General features: G+C 46.1%; 1 protein-coding gene across 2 annotated transcripts in view; it reads right to left on the reverse strand.

The window, feature by feature from the left end:
* Positions 1-407: 407 nt before the first annotated feature.
* LOC133477380 (CD209 antigen-like protein E) overlaps positions 408-21,758 on the reverse strand; it is a 68,030-nt gene continuing 46,679 nt past the window's right edge. For both annotated transcript variants that reach the window (XM_061772042.1, XM_061772041.1), the window contains one exon: positions 408-1,429. In XM_061772042.1, the coding sequence (XP_061628026.1) occupies positions 1,403-1,429 (27 nt within the window). In that variant the 3' untranslated portion in view covers positions 408-1,402. The remainder of the gene's footprint in view (positions 1,430-21,758) is intronic.

The following is a 21,758-nucleotide window of genomic DNA, read 5'->3' on the forward strand; positions in this document are numbered from 1 at the left end:
GCAATTTAGAGTCTTTAATTAATCTACCATGCATGTTTTTGGGATGTAGGAGGAAACCGGAGTACCTGGAGAAAACCCACGCAGGCACAGGGAGAACATGCAAACTCCACACAGCGGAGGCCGGATTTAAACCCGGGTGCTCAGAACTGTGAGGGAGATGTCTTAACCAGTTGCCCACCGTGCCACCCTGTTTCAAAAATGTTCAATATAAATCTACAGAACCTATTTAAGTCAACATCGTTGATTTCATGATTTTGCAGTATTTAGAAAGTACACTTGACTCTCAATCATAAAAACAATCATAATATGATGTATAATTTTAATAATAGTAATATAATAAGGATAACACCACACAATTCTTATATACTATACTGTACATGTCGCGCTTATCACAATAAAAAGTCTGTGCGGTTTGACATGTAAAATTAATACATTATTCTTGAATTTATACATGAGGATAGATATTTCCAATTTATATGAACAATTCTGAGAAGTTTGGTGCAGATGGAGCTAGATAATGGGGATAGGAAAGAAGCAATTCTTAGACATTTTTATGAACTTTGAAATTGTTTTTAATTGTCTTTGATTAGCATTGGATGCCAACACTGAGTGTCGGTCAATGTATTAAAAATCCGACCGTTCCAAGGCGCTGGCAAGGGCATTAGTTGCACACTTGTGTGCACACAGCCTATGGCGCCTGTTGCTGATTTTCCCATACTCTATCTATGGCTGTGGATGCAGCGCGCTCAGGGCTTGTAAATCTGCTGCTTAAATTGGTGGTCGCATAACAGCAACGGTCTGACAAAGACACAAATCATAAACGTGCGCCTGTTGTGCATGGCTTTGTTGACATTATACAGGCTAGTGTAGGCCGTCCTGTATTTGTTGAATAGTTGTCTGTTTTGTTAAAGGATGGGTGTGTGTATTGGAAATTGTATACGAATAAGGGCCTATAAAAAAAAAAAAAATAAGAATAAAAAATAAAAATAAAAACATAGATGCTGGGCCAGGTCAGCTTGTTATGCACTGGCCATTCGGGAGTTTTCTCGAATTTCCAAATTGCCACCCCACCCCTGGAACATATAGAGGGACAAGTGTCCAAGCATTTTGTAGTCAGTGCCGAGACGTTCGTAGTTTCATCACAGCACGGATATCTATATGGACATTGTTGAGTAATTAACCAGCCTAGTGTAACAGCAGGTCTGAAGTTGTATTTATTACCTTACATTAGGATATCGGAATGAGAGCAAAGATAATGGATAAAATGAACTGAGGAAAGTATCTCTATCACAGTATTTTTTCACAGATCCATTGGGATCTGACACTACAGTTAGAGTCATTCAAACCAATGAAATTCATCATTGTACGTAGATCACCACAGTCTTCTCCTCCAAATGCCCCATCAGGCTGTCCAGGGGCCCATCCTAACCTACAGGGAGAGTAAAAACACAAATTGCCATTAGGAGTTGAGAATAAAAACAGTCAATACATACATCATTGCAATATTTTGCAATACTTTGGCTCAATTGTTTGACGAATGTGTTGTTGTACTTCTACCCTTACAAAGTCAGGCCTCCCATGACGTTGGATGTCCTAAGAGAAAGGATTAATATTCGCAACAGAGAATACTGAAGTGTGAAGTTATCCATCCATCCATTTTCTACCGCTTATTCGAGGTCGGGTCGCGGGGGCAGTAGCTTTATCAGGGACGCCCAGACTTCCCTCTCCCCAGCCACTTCATCCAGCTCCCGAGACGTTCCCAGGTCAGCCAAAAGACTTAGTCTCTCCAGCGTGTCCTGGGTCGTCCCTGGGGTCTCCTCATGGTGGGACATGCCCGGAACACCTCACCAGGGAGGCGTCCGGGAGGCATCCGAATCAGATGCCCCAGCCACCTCATCTGGCTCCTCTCGATGTGGAGGAGCAGCGACTCTACTCTGAGATCCTCCCGGATGACTGAGCTTCTGACCCTATCTCTAAGGGAGAGCCCGGACACCCTGCGGAGGAAACTCATTTCGGCCGCTTGTATCCGGGATCTTGTTCTTTCGGTCACGACCCACAGCTCGTGACCATAGGTGAGGGTAGGAACGTAGATCGACCGGTAAATTGAGAGCTTCGCCTTTCGGCTTAGCTCCTTCTTTACCACAACGGACCGATACAAAGTCCGCATCACTGCAGACTCTGCACCGATCCGCCTGTCGATCTCCCGTTCCATTCTTCCCTCACTCCTGAACAAGACCCCAAGATACTTCAACTCCTCCACTTGGGGCAGGATCTCATCCCTGACCTGGAGAGGGCACGCCACCCTTTTCCAACTGAGGACCATGGTCTCAGATTTGGAGATGCTGATTCTCATCCCAGCCTCTTCACATTCGCCTGCGAACTGCTCCAGTGAGAGGAGGAGATCACAGCTTGATGAAGCCAACAGAACCACATCATCTGCAAAAGGCAGAGATGCAATACTGAGGCCACTAAACCAGACCCCCTTTACGCCTCGGCTGTGCCTTGAAATTCTGTCAATAAAAGTTATGAACAGAATCGGTGACAAAGGGCAGCCTTGGCGGAGTCCAACCCTCACAGGGAACGAGTCCGACTTACTGCCGGATATGCGGACCAAACTCTGACTCCGGTCGTACAGGGACCGAACAGCCCGTATCAGGGGGTTCGGTACCCCATACTCCCGAAGCACCTTCCACAGGACTCCGCGAGGGACACGGTCGAACGCCTTCCCCAAGTCCACAAAACACATGTAGACGGGTTGGGCGAACTCGCATGCACCCTCGAGGACCCTGCCGAGGGTGTAGAGCTGTTCCAGTCTTCCACGGCCTGGACGAAAACCACACTGCTCCTCCTGAATCTGAGATTCGACTTCCAGATGGACCCTCCTCTCCAGCACCCCTGAATAGACCTTACCAGGGAGGCTGAGGAGTGTGATCCCCCTGTAGTTGGAATATACCCTCTTCAGCTTGACGGCATCCCTCACCGTTGGTGTCCACCAACGGGTTTGGGGATTGCCGCCATGACAGGCACCAACCACCTTACGGCCATAGCTCCGGTCGGCCGCCTCAGCAATGGAGGCGCGGAACATGGTCCACTCGGACTCGAGTGTTATTTTATTTTTGTTTCGTTGTTTGTTTGTCTTACTTTCTAATTCGTGGGAAATTATGTTAGCTTTTTCAATTACATGGATGGGACTCTAAAGAAAATACATTCAAATATGCTTTTATCCATATTTGCACAGACGGGGCTCGAGTCGTGTTGTCGGCCACGATCGTTCAAACGAATGAACGAATCATTTGAGTGAACGTACTACATGGAATCACTTCATGAACTGATTCTGTCATCCATCCATCCATTGTCTTCCCTTATCTGAGGTTGGGTCGCGGGGCAGTAGCTTCAGCAGGGAAGCCCAGACTTCCCTCTCCCCAGCCACTTCCTCCAGCTCTTCCGAGGGGATCACGAGGCGTTCCCAGGCAAGCTGAGAGATGTAGTCTCTCCAGCGTGTCCTGGGGCGTCCCCGGGGTCTCCTCCCGGTGGGACGTGCCCGGAACACCTCACCAGGGAGGCGTCCGGGAGGAATCCTAAACAGATGCCCGAGCCACCTCATTCCTCAGTTTATTTGAGCTCAGCTACGAGTCTGTGACGTACGAGAAACCTCTCCGCAAGTGCAGGCCACTCGCAGGGCAGTGATGGTGGTTGAGTGCGCAGGGGACGCCGATGAGAAGGCTGTCTTAGTCTTGCTGCACAACAACTGCGACTCGTTGTCAAAATACAGTATATTGTGAAACGTTTACATCCATTTCAGATGTGGAATCTCCAACATTTAGGTCAGTAAAGCAATAATGATCGAGCTAAGCTAATTAATAGTTGACCCTGAGTTACGGGGAATGTTGGAAGCTTGTTTATGTTAACAGGGACATGGTGAAAAGCCTCAACCCCAAATACACAACACCTACCAGGGACTCATTGGCAAATAAAGTAATCCTGGTATCCTTATACCATCGTGGTATAAGATAGAGAAGTCCAATTTAATTATAGAACTCACTGATGTCGGCTGTGTTGCTCTCACATGTGATGGCTGGAGTCGTGTCACACAGGACCATTACTTTACAGTCACAGCACACTATATAGTGGAGAACCAAATGCAGCAATAGGTACTTAAAACAAAAGCTGTGTACTAAGCTCAAACGGGTTGTGTTGTTGCAGAAGAAATCAGTGACGTTTTTGTTTTGCATTTCTGACAAAAATCACTGTTGATAATGCTGTCAATATGGATGTGCCCATTAAGCACCTGCAGTTTGTGAAAATGTGCTGCTTTGCCTATACACTTAATCTAGCAGCACAAAGTCTATACTCCCTTAGTACAGTGACTCGAGGAGTGGCCGAGATCCGAACTACTGTTGTGTGGCTAAAGAGATGCTTGATGGCAAAGGTGGTTCTCAAAGAGAAGCAGGAACTTCTCAGTAAAAAACATGAAATTCACTAACTATTGTGCATTGTGAAAGACATGAACTAATGACTTTCTATTTGTGATCTTTTTTTGTGATCTTTTGATTTGGGTTCTGAAAAAAAGTAACTGACAACAGTATATTACTTATTTTAAATACTGATTTTATTCATTGATGAATAGCATCTGCTAAATGGTTTAAAAATAATGTCATTTTTCTGTCAGAGTTGCCCCCACACTTACTCATTCTGGATGTGAGAACGCGATGGAATTCTCTTTATTTAATGCTGGAGAGATTCACAGAGCAGTACCCTGTAATCCAAGCAGCCAGCTTGGCTCAGCGGCTGAGATAAAATATGTAAAGGGACAGGTAGAGATTTATAAATGAGATGGATACGATATGTATGGTTTATATATAATAAAATGTCACAAATGACTGCCATTATGGTAGACTGTAGTAAATGTAGGGAGTGTTTGTTTGGTGTTTTGTTCAGGATTTTTTCCCAACACCAACCTATGTGTTCTGTATTGTTTTTCATACAGGCTTTCTCGGTTGACTGATGAGGATTTTGGGAGAGCAGAAGACTTCATTGATGTTATGAAAGTTCTCTACACGTCCACCTATTACATACTGGTTAAAATGTGTGAGAAATTCATAGTTAAGTTAATAAACAGTAAAAAGTTCATAGAATTAAAATGCAGAGAGAAGTTCAGACGATTTCATCCAAAAAACAACTCTCATTTGATCCCTCATTTAAACCATGCAAACTTTTTTGACCCGGCCCCCTAAAAGAATCGGAATCGAGAATCGTTTGGAACCTGAATTGAAAGGAAGAACCGGAATTGCAACTGGAATCATCCAAATTCAAACAATGCCCAACCCGAGTTACACCCCTACTATTTATATGGCTTGAGTTGGCACGGTGGCACTATTCAAACCTGGAAACGTATTTTCAACCTGAGGGAAAGCTTCTGTGCATTTAGATGCAAGCTGTCGCGAGGTGTGCGGCAGCCTTTAGCTCGGCAGAGGGCAGCAATTTTTTGTTTTTTTTGTTTTAACTTTATTGCTCTGGATGACAGTTTATAATACAAGTGTGAAATACAAGTTTAAACATTTAACTAATATAAGAGAGGGCAGCAATGTACGGCGGCAAACAGCAACCATTATGTCATCAATCCCAACAGCTTTGCGCACGCAAAAACGGCAGCCACAAACAAAAACTACTGTATTTTTATAACTTAAAAGAATAATTTAGAAATATGTAACACTGTATTTTAAAAGTAGAGGTCAGTTGTTGTATTTTAAGAAGTATTTGTCATTACAGTCAGGGTCCATTTAAGAAAATAATCCACAAAGTCTGAGCTCTTTTATTCACAACTTTCTCTCATCATGCAACATCGCAATCTGAGGAAAGACGGAAACAGCTACGGAAGGCCAACAGGTACGACGGAGGCAGAGTAAGGTAGATTATACAGGAAATGATAAAAAAATATTAATCAAAATGACTCATGGAGATTAAATTCACAAATACTCAAAATAACAATGTAAGGATGAATGAAAATCAAGGATAGAAGAAGAACAATAAAATTCTTTATTCCGTTATACCCACCCCCACTAAATTTATTCGAATATGAGCTCCTGCTGCACACTACGCATTATATAATACAACACAAAATTACAGAACGCTAGGGGTCATCATCAGAAATCCAACATTAAATGTATCCCGTAAGGATGAAGTGGCATGAGAGTAGTACTTATCTCTCAATCCATCAACTGGCAACAGGGTGCCTTGTACACCCCACACAACTCCAACAAATTGAGTTCCTCACACTTTCAGCATCAAGGATCCTACTGGCTCCAAGAATCTCACTCCCATTCTCAAGTGAGGCCTCACTATCATTTCTGAAATCACCAGCACCTGGAGATGAGGATCCGGAAGCAGACATTGATGATGTAGGATCTGACATTTCACGCATGTTCAACAGCGGAAGAAAATAGCCCACCACAGCAGGTTCCTGTGGACCACCTTCTCATGTCCAGAGATTGTGTTGCGGATCCTGTCGTGGCCAATCAACTTTCGCTTAAGAAGGCAATGCCTGGATCATGCCACGCAAGGTTCAATTAAATCGCTCCACACTCCCATTTCCCATCGGATGGTAGGGGGTTTTGTGAGACTTCCTGACACCTGAGACCTTGAGAAGCTCACAAATCAGCTGGCTATCAAAGTTAGCACCTTGGTCACTATAGATCCTTTCAGGAAGGCCAAAGACACAGAAGAAGCAGTTCCAGAGAACCCTCGCCATCCGCTTAGCTGTCTGGTCTTTACACGGAAGCGCCTGAGCCATCCTCGTGAAATGGTCTGTTATTACCAAGACTTCAACAGACTTGTTTCTGGAGGCTTCAGCAGACCAAAAGTCAATACAGACCAGCTCCAGCAGCCTGGTCAATGTTATAGTCTGCAAGGGAGCCCTTCCCTCTGGCTCAATGGTTTTGCTGACAATGGCAAACATAGTCCCTCACATCTCTTTCAACGTTTGGCCAGAAAAAAAATTGTCTTGTCAAGCTGAGGCTCCTAAACTGGACTTGATGTCCCGCCCCACCATGAATACCACGCAGAAGTTCATTTTTCAGTGAGTCCGGAACAGCATACTGGAGGCACTTTGCATTGAACCTCTGGTCTCTGTAAATTATGTACAACACACAGTTGTTCACAGTCAGCTTATCTCAATGCTTCAGATATTTTCTGACAGACTCCTTAAACCTCCCTCTCCTAGAAGGTCTCTGATTTCTTTCAACAGAGTAGAAAACTCAGGAGAGATTCCTGTCTCCCTTCTGTTTGTCACAGAGGTCAGTCTCTCTGTAAGCTGGCAAGACGCTTTGTCCAGGTGGAATCAACTGAGGCAGATACTGCAACACTTCAACTGCACGGGACCTTGGACCAGCATCCCACTCAATGTGCAACTGTAGCACAGCAGACACATCCTCCACTGGAACAGACTGAATGTGCATGTTCAGAAGACTACAGATTGAGCACTGACACTCACTAGAGAGGGCTTGTTGTGCCCACTTGACAATCGGAAGGCATTCCTGACAGAGAAAATAGACAGTGGGTATGGAAAGTATTCAGACCCCCTTAAAATTTTCACTCTTTGTTATATTACAGTCATTTCCTAAAATAATTTCAGTTCATTTTTTTCCCTCAATGTACACACGGCAGCCGACTGGTTAGCACATCTGCCTCAAAGTTCTGAGGACCAGGGTTCAAATCCCGGCCTCGCCTGGGTGGAGTTTGCATGTTCTCCCCGTGCCTGGGTGGGTTTTCTTCCGGAACTCCGGTTTCCTCCCACATCCCAAAAACATGCACAGTAGGTTAATTGACGACTCTAAATTGCTCGTAGGTGTGAATGTGAGTGCGAATGGTTGTTTGTTTATATGTGCCCTGTGATTGGCTGGCGACCAGTTCAGAATGTACCCCGCCTCTCGCCTGAAGATAGCTAGGATAGGCTCCAGCACGCATGACCCTAGTGAGGAAAAGCGGAACAGGAATGGATGGATAATGTACACACAAGATTTGTTTTATCACATTCGTCCCAAGTATCAATTCATCATGCTGCCCTGAAACAACAAGTGTGGGAAGCAACATTTTACAGCCATACACCTCCAACTCCACATTGAAAGAACACATTGGTTTAACACGAATCTGCATCTCCAAATCTGAGACCATGGTCTCAGTAGGAAAAGGGTGGAGTGCCCTCTCCATGTCAGGGATGAGATCCTGCCCCAAGTGGAGGACTTCAAGTATCTTGGGGTCTTGTTCACGAGTGAGGGATGAATGGAGCGGGAGATCGACAGGCAGATCGGTGCAGTGTCTGCAGTGATGTGGAATTTGTATTGATCTGTTGTGGTAAAGAAGGAGCTAAGTCGAAACCCTAAGCTCTCGATTTACCGGTCGATCTACATTCCTACCCTCACCTATGGTCATGAGCTGTGAGTCGTGACCGAAAGAACAAGATCCCGGATACAAGCGGCTGAAATGAGTTTCCTCCGCAGGGTGTCCGGGCTCTCCCTTAGAGATAGGGTGAGAAGCTTGGTCATCCAGGAGGATATCAGAGTAGAGCCGCTGCTCCTCCAAATCGAGAGGAGCCAGATGAGGTGGCTGGGGCATCCTGGACGGCTCCCTGGTGAGGTGTTCCGGGCACGTCCCACCGGGAGGAGACCCCGGGGACAACCCAGAATACGCTGGAGAGACTACATCCTTCGGCTAGCCTGGGAACGCCTCGGGATCCCCTTGGAAGAGCTTGAGGAAGTGGCTGGGGAGAGGGAAGTCTGGGCGTCCCTGCTAAAGCTACTGCCCCCGCGACCTGTCCTCAGATAAGCGATACAAAATGGATGGATGGATGGACTTATCTATTGTTATATTACAAAACAAAATACATTTCATATTATCACAGCGTGATCGAACAGTGTTTTAACTAAATAATTCTGATACAAATAATTTTCCGAGTAATCTATCTTTACAATTATGTACTGTATTACAAGAGAAGATATTCAATCCCATTTACACAGTGTCCCTGAACACACCTTTAGCACCTGCTGTGCCTGCCTTGTTTCATTCTGAAGAGTGAAATTCGGTAAGTGTACAGTTTTTTGAGCATGTCCCAACAGGTCCCTCTGTTGGTCACTTTTTATATCGTGCAGCCCTACTGAATAGCGAACGTCTGCTGATAATTGATGCCCATGGTCATTCCATTAAAATAAAAAATATAACTATTTGGGAATTTTTTTCATCCAAAGAAGTTTTGAATAAGCGGGTATACACCCCCCACAAATGTTTGGTTCACCCACAACTCCCTCAAAAAAATAAATAAATAAATAAATTTAAAATAAAACACATGGAAAAAATTTGGAAAATAATGATTTTTTTTAATCAGCAAATTGTGCCGAACTGCGAGTATGCGATAATCCACTGTATTGATAAAGAATAATAATAATAGTAATAATAATAATTGAAAAAAAACATTTCCATGCAGAAGGGCACTGTTTTCATCCAAGGAAAATGGGCCAATGCTGACGCACAAGTAGGGGGCAGTCCCTGCACGCCCCGGTCTATAAACATAGTATTAGCAACAGCAATAACACAAAACACCTTGACATTGTCACATCAAGTTGTTGGGAACAATATTCACAATGAAGCTGTAACATATATAAATTTTTCCCTATAAAGGCTTTACCTCATGCACAGCACGCTGCGCACAAATAATTGAGTTGAGAGAAGGGAGGGAAACGAGAGAATGAACACTCTCGAACAAAGTAAGGAATAAATAAAATATGGATATTTAAATTTCATTGACAATTTAAGGACAGAGTGCAGAGTCTGCAAGATGAATATCTCCTACAGAGCCTGGGAAGAAAAAAGAAAGGCAATTGAAGCGGACCGGGCCGGCCGAACACTCGGAAGCTTGACCCGTCTGCCTCAAACGTGTTCCGGACACGTAAATCCAACATTGCGGTCTACTAAAAGGACAGATTTGTGCATATTTGGGTTTAAATTAACGAGAACAGGAATCCCCCGCGATATGCATTCACTACCCGCTCATTCTACCAATGTCACATCACAAGTCAGTTTCCTTTGCCAATGTTCATCTGTACTTTGTTTGTTTGTGTTGCCCCTCTTATATACAAAATAGCTTGATTTATAACGATGTAATTTAAAATTACGATAAACGTAAGACGTCGCTTCCAACTCATTCTTTCCTCCTAAAATAATTACATTGTGATATAACCCATATACGCTACATATTGGTGCAACCCGCGTGAGGAATTTTTTTTCCAACCCAAACACACGAAAACTCTCACGATATTTTGCAATAAACCTTAGACGGCAGCCGCCATCTTGGCAGGGTCATGTCTAAGCACGTTTTGGTGTATCTAAGTTGAGCTATGTTGTCTGTGTGTACCATAACGACCAAATTCCGAGCACTTGTTAACGAGAGAAACAAAGGGTTAGCCCTAGTGAGACTACAATTTGTTGCATTACAAATGTTATTTGTTCGCTGCACGCTTCGAACTGTGAGAAGACTCCCTTCGTAAAGTTCTGTTTGAAAAGGCCTTTGAGGATCGCGAACGGGTCACGAATTCTGAGCGTTTGTACAGTTCTTGTTTTTTTCCCCGTTTTATAGCGTCTGGAGTAGCTAACCAGAATAGCGATTATGCCCGTTGTGGGTTTTGGGAATTTTATTCTGAGTTTCGCTGTGTCAATAGTCGATTTGGGAGGTCACTGGCCGCCACTAGGAGGCGTCGTTATACCGAGAATCCCGGTTGTTATGGCAAGTGAGCTCTGAGCTAAGAGTTTAGCGCTCCGTGTTTGAAAAAAAACAAAACCACGTGGCACCCATGACGGGCGCCATTTTCGCTTTGTTTTAAAATCACAAGCCTCTTGAGTGCCCCCTCGTGGACGTTCATTCCATCACGCAACTTCCGGCTGTGTGCTGGGAAGCTTTCGCTGACAAGCCGCTGCTCAGGCGCTAGTAAGCTATTACCGATTGCGTGCTAAGGCATCGCGTTCATCTTGGGTCGTTGCTTTTGAAACAATAAATGTGAGCTTTCATAATAAGCGTCGCCGTGTGCTTTTTATGCTAGTAAACTTTCGGTGTGCGCGGCCTGGCGTCACCTGTTGCCTATGCAACCGAACACCCCCCGAGAGTTTGCCTCAATCCACGATAGTTAGAAAGAGCGTTTTTAAGTTAAAAGCCTCCGTTTTCGAAATGCCGACGCCGCGATCGTGCTTTAAAGCTTTATGCCTGGTATTTTTAACCAGTTCTGGGATTTAAAACGTGAGACTCTAACGAGTTTCACCACCGGAAGGCGTCGGGATTGGCTATACAGCAACACCGTCACCTTCCGACAGCAAACGTGCACAACACCTTCTGACAATTTAAACTGACAATCGCTTACAGTAACCACAGTTAATTAATTTATTTTACAAAATCGAGTTATTCATTAATTGCTTGTCTGTTTTTATTCACTTTGGGTTTTCATTTAAAAAAAAAATGTTTTTAAAGAAAAACTTGATTTTATTTTAATTTTTCGGAACAAATGTTTTTTGGGAAAAAAATAATTTGGGGGGATTTATTTATTTTATTTGAATGTTTGTTATCATATTTTTTTGGAATCGTTTCTTGTTTTTTTTATGGCTTTTGCCTCGGCCTAAAGCCCACACCATTACTAGCCATATACGCAATTAATTAATTCACAAGCCTAATTATAAGTACATCTGACTTTTATCCATCCATCCATTTTCCGTACCGCTTTATCCTCACAAGGGTCGCGGGCGTGCTGGAGGCTATCCCAGCTATCTTTGGGTGAGACGCGGAGTACACCCTGAATTGGTCGCCAGCCAATTGCAGGGCACTTATAAACAAATAACCATTCGCGCACACATTCACACTTACAGGCAATTCAGAGTCTTCAGTCAACCTTCCATGCATGTTTTTGGGATGTGGAAGGAAACCGGAGTCCCCGGAGAAAACCCACGCAGGCACGGGAGAACATGCAAACGCCACACAGGCGGGGCCGGGATTTGAACCCGGGTCCTCAGAGCTGTGAGGCAGATGTGCTAACCAGTCGGTCACTGTGCCGCTACATTTGACTTTTATCCAACGTTAAATAAAACTTATGTGAATCAGCTGAAGTCCTAAATTGCTTCACCAATTGAATTGACTTGCAGTGATAGCCATCACACACCGTCAAACCAAGTCGCTTAACTAAATTATACCAAAAATTAATTTATTTCTTCAAACTAAATAAATTAATTGTTTAAACTAGTTTCAAATTTAGCCAACAAGCTGATTCGCGTCACTCCACCAGGTGCCCTTCGGAACTATTTGAAATCACCTATTAAATTGGCAGCAATTTAATTCGATCAAATCAATTTTGTGCGCATAGCTTGACGCCGTCAAAACTTTTGTGCTACTCAATCACTGCTTCTGCGCACATTCTCAAACACGTTTAAAGTACGTGATAAACCCCCACACCATAATTTGCGAACGCAATTTAAGTGTTTAACACAGAATTACATCGCCTATATTGTGCCTCTATTCCAAACTAGACGCACTGCTCAAACGAGGCTACATTACAAACAATTTAGGTGCGTACCTCGTACAGCGACCGCACACGCAACGCAATCATGGCGGAACTTTCAGAAAGTCCCAGTCAATATGACAATCTTGACACTGGAAGACCTTGTCAGCAATTTAACTCGGGACCTTGTCCCGGGCTATGCAGAGTCTGTCAAAAATGTGGCCTTGACGTCCTCAACGTCGCACAATTTATGAGTGACGCCGAGCACAAAACCTTAAAAGATAAAAGTCTCACTCGAACGCTTGGTTGCCTGGTTCTGAACTTTGTGTCCCAACTCAAATGGAGCGACCGAGAGGACGCTCTGGTGAAACGCAGACTGGAAGCTGAACAGCATAAACAAGTCCAGTTAACTGCACAATTAAACGACACCACCGTGCGCTTAAACTTGGCTGAAGCCCGCCTCCTTGACGTTGAAATGCAATTCGATGATGCAGAGGCTCGGATAGCTGACCTCACTGCCGCAGCTGAGCCTGCACAGTTGCCGTCTAAAGACAGCTGCGAATTAAACTATGACGAGGATAATCCAACCCAAGCACCTACCTCGAGCGAATTAACTTCCGGAGGTCAGCATAAGCAGCTACAAAACGCTTATGCCGAAATTGCCCACTTAAAAGCTAAATTGGTAGAATTAGCCGACCGACAGTCTAATGACCAAGTGCTTGAATTACGGCCCGAACATCAGCGAGCAACTATTCTGCTGCAGCAAGCTTCAAGTGACATCCAGCGGCTCACCGAATGCACCAAAACACTCAAAGCAGAACGCTCCCAAGAGATGGAACAGTCCTACGGGCTCAAGACACAGATGGTAATCCGGGAGACGGAGCTGTCCCGCCTCCAGCAACAGCCCGGGACCAAGAGAATGTGTTAGCCCATGTCAGGCGTGAGCTACAATTAGCTCGACAGCTGTCCGGCAACCGGCTTATCTGGAGCCCTCACAGATAAACAGAGGAGACTCGACACACCCCAAGCTTATTACTGCCAGTTGCGCAAAGCGTACTTTGGAAATTTAAATGAGCCGAATATGGAAGAGGACAAAAATTTCAAATGTTTGTCGAAAACCTACATCCTAACACCAGCACATTGTCCAGTGCCCGGCTGCGTGAACTGGCCGCGAAAGGTTTTGCTAAACAGACATCCTCCCTCTAAAGCACAAGACTCAGGCGTCTTCCTCTCAAACGCACCACCGCAGATGGAATTAGAGGGCGCTACGTGCAACCCGCGTGTGACTGACACACAACGTTCTGGCGATGTTAAACCCGACAATCAAAAGAAGTCGTTTAATCCAAACAAACAATCTCGGCCCGCGTACAACAATGGTCCTCGTAACCAACAACGCCAATCCAATGATAAATCAAAATCATGGAATGACCGCAGCTCTAATTCGCGCCAAACTTACATGTCGAAACCGGGTACACGTAACGACCAGCCTAAATCTGACTCGTCCAACCGAGACCCTAAAACGACAAGTGACAACCGGAAAAAGGGCTCCCGAACCAACAGCTCCCAAAGGGAATTTAGTGCCGTGGCAGAAGAATTACTTGAGGTACTCCGTAACCTGTCCAAAGGCAAAAAGCGGGACCCATCATTATGGCTAGGCCAGAATGAGTCGAACAGGTCAACCAGGTAACCTCCGTTGTTCCCCTAATGAACTGCCAAGTGCTGCTGTAACCCCAGTCGACTCAATGACGACCTCACCTCGCCATAACCTTAGCGGACCACTTTGTGACGACCAATCCCTAAACCCCTCTCGTGCCGTCCTAATCCTCCGACTAGACCCCGGCGAGGACCCTGACTCACGTGACATCACGCTACTAAATAATGTTCTGCCCTTCCAACAGCTTTTGGGTGAACTAACCGCAAAATGTACTTCCTGAAAGTTCTATTTAACCGTTACACTTGAGCATGAACTTGTCCGAGATGCTCTGATTGACCGCGCGGCAGACATCACTGTTATGTCTCACGCCGTGTTTAATCAACTTCTGACCTGGCTACAAGCCGGTGGCCGTGACCTTCAACTGCAACACTGCTGCGCACGAACTATCCATGCATTTTCAGTGACTAATACCGAGCTAAACACCTTAACTATGCTCCACTGGACAATTGGTCCATGACGTACGTTTCTCCCATTGAAACCATCCACCTGCTCATCGGCCAAGACCTGCTCTGCCGCTTCGAGCCACTAATTGATTACAAATAAGCTGTGGGCGCAGGTGGAACAGGCATTACCACCACCAACTCGGAAACTGTACTCAGGCCGGTGCCTGGTGTTGGACCACTCGGAGGACGTTCAAGTTGACACTATTAACAATGTTTTGTGGTCGCGCGCTAACGGCAACTTCACCAACCGCATTTTTCAAACGTTAAACTTTAAGTCGGGACAAACCATCCCCGACGCTTGCGAAGTTTTGAGCGAAGACGAAGTTATAGTAAAAGCGTCAACTGTTAACTTCCCTATTCGACTGGTCGCGCACGCTAACCAAGCAGTAACCGGTCCACATGCGTTCTATCAGCCTTCGGCGGAGTTTAACGACCTGGGTTTGTCACTGCATGCCACATCCCTCCGAGACGCTTCCCGAACAACCGTGCTGCTGATTCACAACCACGCACGGAATGACAGTCACATCCCCAGATATACTAGGCTTGTCCTCTTGATCTGCTCCGACTTCCACGACTTCAATCTCACGGTCCCCGTGATTGGTCACCTTCCACGAGACATCTTCCCATTGCCTAGCTCTGGTGGAGAACAACTCACTGTTCCTTCGCGACACTTTGCTCTCGTTCCAGTGGGACCTACTGAGGGCGATGACATAATTAGAGTGAACCTGGCTACAGACCAACATCTGGCAATCCATATGCTCAGTACAATCAGAATCAGAATCAGAATCATCTTTATTTGCCAAGTATGTCCAAAACACACAAGGAATTTGTCTCCGGTAGTTGGAGCCGCTCTAGTACAACAGACAGTCAATTTACAGAACACTTTGGAGACATAAAGACATTAACAGACAACAACAACAAACAACAATTGTGCAAAAAGATGCAGAGTCCTCAGTTCGAATGGCTAATATCGCAATAGTCCGGTGCAATGACCATTGTGCAAAGGGCACTGAGACTTCAAGGAGTGTATGCGGTTTAAAGTGACGAGTACTGCGATAATCTGGGACAATGGTTGTGCAAATGTTACAGATACTCCTCAATCAGTGTGCAAATGGAGCAGATACTACTCTGGCATGAGTGGCCACTATATGCAAATAGTGCAGCACGGCGAGACAACTACAGTGAGTGCACGAGTAATACATAATACAGAAATGTGACAACGAACTCAAGTCAAAAAATTGCCAGCTTGTTGTAATGGAATTGTAAGTTAGCTGTTCAAGAAGTTGATTGCAAGAGGGAAGAAGCTGTTGGAATGTCTACTAGTTCTAGTTTGCATTGATCGGTAGCGCCTACCTGAGGGAAGGAGCTGGAAGAGCTGGTGACCAGGGTGGGGAGGGTCCGAGAGGATTTTGCACGCCCTTGTCTTAGTTCTGGCAGCGTGCAAGTCCTCAAGGGTGGGTAGGGGGGGGAGTGCATCCCAGCTGCACTCGAAAGTGCATCTCCCGCGACTTCACCCACTCCCTCAAACTCATCGCGAACCTGCACTGGTAACACCGTGTGATAGTCGCCAACTCCCTTATCCCGACTTTGAAAGCCGCGTGCAGCAGGCCCTAATGGATGCTGACACCCTGCTTTCCGATGACGAACGACAGCGTTTGAGGGAAGTGCTAATCAAACACGGCGCGTCATTCGCTAAAGACTCACGAGACTGCAGCCTAACAGACTTGCACCTGGGCTGCGCTCCGACCCATCCAATACAACCGGTTGACAATCTTACAAAAGGGGGGAACCGCACCTGTGATACCAAACAGGTCCACCAAGGGTCGCTCTTGTGACACGGGACTTGCTGTCAGCCTTTTGAGCCCACTCGACCCCCTAATAAATAGTAAAGTTGCGCCCTTGGAAATGCAGTTTGTGGGCTCTGTCCCTAAACCGTGGACTGCATTTTCAGCCATCACGCTGAGCTTCATAGTGACACCTCTACATAGTTGGCCCGCTCCCTCGATGGCCGCTAAGTCATTTTACTTCTTTCCTGACTTTCACACATGCATGTCTTCAACAGCACAGGACATGTGGTTTTTGTCTCTCCTTAGACCTCAGAGACCTCTTCTGTTTCACCTGCAGCAACCACTGGTGATGAAAGTCTCCTTCTGTGCTGGTTCCTAGCCTTACTCTTCTGTTCCACGTTGTTCGTGATGGGAAAGTTGCCTGCTTTTTGTTTGCTCTTTCTGTGGCTCACCTTGACGGGCGTGCCTTCAGGTCTTCCTTCCTGCGCGCCGCACAAGCTTAACTACGGTTTTCCTTCTCTTTGCACCTGCTATTTGCATTATTGTGGGCTTTGGTTGTTGCGCCTCCGTGAAGCACACTTCACAGCCATTCGTGGCCTCACGGTGCGAAAGGGTGGGAGGTTTCACACAAGACTCCACCCACGGTGCACCATGCACAAAACGGAGGATGGTCAACACACTGAGACCGGACCGGTCAAGCAGGTCCAACCTCCGTGACAGCATCCTTGCCACGGCAAGGACTACACCAAGTCCGCCAACGCAGATGCCTGACCCAGACACCGGTGAAACCGAACGCGCTGCTCTGCCGCGAACCAAAAACATACCGATCAAAAGAACACGTACCCACAGCGCCCCCACCGGTGACGTGTGTAGCCTTAGTACCGTCGAGACACAACCCCGGGAAGTCCAGTCCGAAATCCAGTCCGAAATCCCCAGCACACAACAATGAAGTAACCAATTCCTGGTCGCTAAGCAACACGCTAAGAGTAGCCATTTTAGTTCCCGCCGCTTGCAGTGCAACCCTTAACCGAAATAGGCAGATCATAACCTCTCTGTTATCGCTGCTCCTAACGGATTATGCTCACACACGGATTGTTACCACATTGATGACTGACATGCTACGTGAAATCTCTTCCTCCACAGACAACCTAGCAATGGGTAGAATTCCTCCATACTTGTTACCCCTGAGCTTAGTCGAAAGCATTCTTTCTAAAGCTCGAGCAAGCCCATCAGCCCTGTCCAAGCCCACTTGGCTTTTTCCCTCGGGGGTTCCACTATGTCAACCCTGAGTTCCAAGAAGTAGCCTTCCTTGTTACTCTTCCAATTACTCTCTTCTTCTTTTCCTTTCGGCTTGTCCCATTAGGGGTCGCCACAGCACGTCATCCTTTTCCATGTAAGCCTATCTCCTGCATCCTCCTCTCGAACACCAACTGCCATCATGTCTTCCCTCACGACATCCATCAACCTTCTCTTTGGTCTTCCTCTCGCTCTCTTGCCTGGCAGCTCCATCTTCATCATCCTTCAACCAATATATTCACTATTTCTCCTCTGGACATGCCCAAAGCATCGAAGTCTGCTCTCTCTAACTTTGTCTCCAAAACATCGAACCTTGGCTGTCCCTCTGATGAGCTCATTTCTAATTTTATCCAACCTGGTCACTCCTAGAGCGAACCTCAACATCTTCATTTCTGCCACCTCCAACTCTGCTTCCTGTTGTCTCTTCAGTGCCACTGTCTCTAATCCGTACATCATGGCTGGCCTCACCACTGTTTTATAAACTTTGCCCTTCATCCTAGCAGAGACTCTTCTGTCACATAACACACCTGACACCTTCCTCCACCCGTTCCAACCTGCTTGGACCCGTTTCTTCACTTCCTGACCACACTCACCATTGCTCTGGACGGTTGACCCCAAGTATTTAAAGTCCTCCACCTTTGCTATCTCTTCTCCCTGTAGCCTCACTCTTCCCCCACCACCCCTCTCAATCAATCGGCTAATCTTCATTCCTCTTCTTTCCAGTGCATGCCTCCATCTTTCTAACTGTTCCTCCAGCTGCTCCCTGCTTTCACTGCAGATCACAATGTAATCTGCAAACATCATGGTCCACGGGGATTCCAGTCTAACCTCATCTGTCAGCCTATCCATCACCACTGCAAACAGGAAGGGGCTCAGGGCTGATCCCTGATGCAGTCCCACCTCCACCTTAAATTCGTCTGTCGCACCTACAGCACACCTCACCGCTGTTCTACTGCCCACGTACATGTCCTTTATTATTCTAACATACTTCTCTGCCACTCCAGACTTCCGCATGCAGTACCACAGTTCCTCTCTGGGTACTCTGTCATAGGCTTTCTCGAGATCTACAAAGACACAATGTAACTCCTTCTCACCTTCTCTGTACTTTTCTATCAACATCCTCAAGGCAAATAATGCATCTGTGGTACTCTTTCTAGGCATGAAACCATACCGTTGTTCGCAAATACTCACTTCTGTCCTGAGTCTAGCCTCCACTACTCTTTCCCATAACTTCATTGTGTGGCTCATCAACTTTATTCCTCTATAGTTGCCACAGCTCTGCACATCACCTTTGTTCTTAAAAATGGGCACCAGTACACTTTTCCTCCATTCCTCAGGCATCTTCTCACGCACTAGAATTCTATTGAACAAGCCGGTCAAAAACTCCACAGCCACCTCTCCTAGATGCTTCCATACCTCCACAGGAATTTCATCCGGACCAACTGCCTTTCCATTTTTCATCCTCTTTAATGCCTTTCTAACTTCCCCCTTACTAATCATTGCCACTTCCTGGTCCACCACGCTTGCCTCTTCTACTCTCCCTTCTCTCTCATTTTCCTCATTCATCAACTCCTCGAAGTATTCTTTCCATCTAGCTAGCACACTGCTGGCACCAGTCAACATATTTCCATCTCTATCCTTAATCACCCTAACCTGCTGCACATCCTTCCCATCTCTATCACTGTGTGGCCAGCCTGTATAGATCCTTGTCTCCTTCTTTAGTGTCCAACCTGCCATACATGTCATCATATGCCTCTTGTTTGGCCTTTGCCACCTCTACCTTTGCCCTGTGTCGCATCTCAATGTATTCCTTTCGCCTCTCCTCGGTTCTGTCAGTGTCCCACTTCTTCTTACCTAACCTTTTTCCTTGTATGATTTCCTGTACTGTGAGGTTCCACCACCAAGTCTCCTTCTCTCCTTTCCTGCCAGAAGATACACCAAGTACTCTCCTGCCTGCCTCTCTGATCACCTTGGCTGCAGTGGTCCAGTCTTCTGGAAACTCCTCCCGTCCACCGAGAGCCTGTCTCACCTCTTCCCGAAAAGCTGCACAGCACTCGTCCTGTCTCAGCTTCCGCCACATGGTTCTCTTCTCTGCCTTTGTCTTCCTAATTTTCCTCCCCACCACCAGAGTCATCTTACACACCACCATCCTATGCTGTCTAGCCACACTCTCCCCTACCACTACCTTACAGTCGGTAACCTCCTTCAGATTACATCGTCTGCACAAGATGTAATCCACCTGCGTGCTTCTTCCTCCGCTCTTGTAGGTCACCCTATGTTCGTGCCTGGAAAAAAGTGTTCACTACAGCCATTTGCATCCTTGTTGCAAAGTCTACCACCATCTGTCCCTCCAAGTTCCTTTCCTGGATGCCATACTTACCCATCACTTCTTCATCACCCCTATTACCTTCACCAACATGTCCATTACAATCTGCACCAATTACGACTCTCTCTGTCTGGGATGCTCCTTCTAGAATTTCTCTTTCACCTCTAGGTCACATCCTATCTATGGTGCATAGCCACTAATCACATTACACATAACACCCTCAATTTCAAGTTTCAGCCTCATCACTCGATCTGATACTCTTTTCACCTCCAAGACATTCTTAGCCAAATCTTCTTTTAAAATAACCCCGACTCCATTTCTCTTCCCATCTACACCATGGTAAAATAATTTAAACCCTGCCCCTAAACTTCTAGCCTTACTGCCTTTCCACCTGGTCTCCTGGACACACAATATATTAACCTTTCTCCTAATCATCATGTCAACCAACTCCCGAGATTTTCCTGTCATAGTCCCAACATTCAAAGTCCCCACATTCAGTTCTAGTCTCTGTGCTTTCCTCTTCTCTTTATGCCGAAGAACCTGCTTTCCATCTCTTCTTTTTCTTTGACTTCGATCCACAGTAGCTGAATTTCCAACGGCGCCCTGCAGGTTGACGGCGCCGGTGGCGGACGTTGTTAACCCGCGCCACGACCGATCCGGTATGGAATTCTTTGGATGAACGCTCATATTTGTTTGGCAAAGTTTTAAGCCGGATGCCCTTCCTGACACAACCCTCTGCATTTATCCGGGCTTGGGACCGGCCTACAGTTTGCACTGACTTGTGCCCCCCATAGGGCTGCATACACCTAAAAGACGTAATTCATGTTGGCATCTGGCAAAGCGACACTTACGTCCGAATCAGTACTCCCGCAGTAGTCGCCTATCACTATAGTAATCTTGATCTGTATCTGGTGCCAAATTTGCACATGTGCCTCACCAAAGACATCCATTACCTGTGTCCCAGTAAGCCGTTCATCAGAGATGTAGCGGATGGGATTTGTGGCCTGAAGCCCATGAAGGATGAGTCGCGGTGTAGAGCAGAAGCTACACCTCGCCACCAGGTTACTACTACTCACGTGGAAATTGTTGGGTCCAAATGGCTTGTCAACACACCAGCCCCAAGCGCAACGCTGAGTTACGACCACCACAACACGACGACGAGACTCGCCCTGCCAAATCAAACCATGTGGCTCGACGTCCCAAAAGATGCCATTTTGCATATTGAGGACATCATCCCCTCTACTGCCTGTCAACCGAAAATTATGAGAGCGAAAACCAGATTTCTAACTTTTTCGGACAGTACAAATTGGAAGTTGATCCTCAGACGCTTAAACAGATTCAGTTTGAAGGAACTCAGGCGATTGACATCACCCACATTGACAACACCTTAGGCGCTATTAGCACTGAGGACAGAACACCCGAGCTCGGGTGACTTTCGGAATCCCCTACCTGCTCAAAAGACTCAGAACTTGCATGGTCTTCTGAACCAGTGGTAAAATGTGCGACCCAAAATTTTCCGTTGGAAAAGAACGACTGAACCCGAACCTAACCCCATACATACAGGGGAGGAGGTCCTCCTTGACCTCCACATACAGACGCTAAATGAATCAACAGCCATAATCAACAGAAACAAGACACAGACATTTGCTTTGGCATTCCGCTGCTAAG

The sequence above is a fragment of the Phyllopteryx taeniolatus genome, chromosome 4, assembly GCF_024500385.1.
Source record: "Phyllopteryx taeniolatus isolate TA_2022b chromosome 4, UOR_Ptae_1.2, whole genome shotgun sequence".
NCBI classification, from domain to species: Eukaryota; Metazoa; Chordata; class Actinopteri; order Syngnathiformes; family Syngnathidae; genus Phyllopteryx; species Phyllopteryx taeniolatus.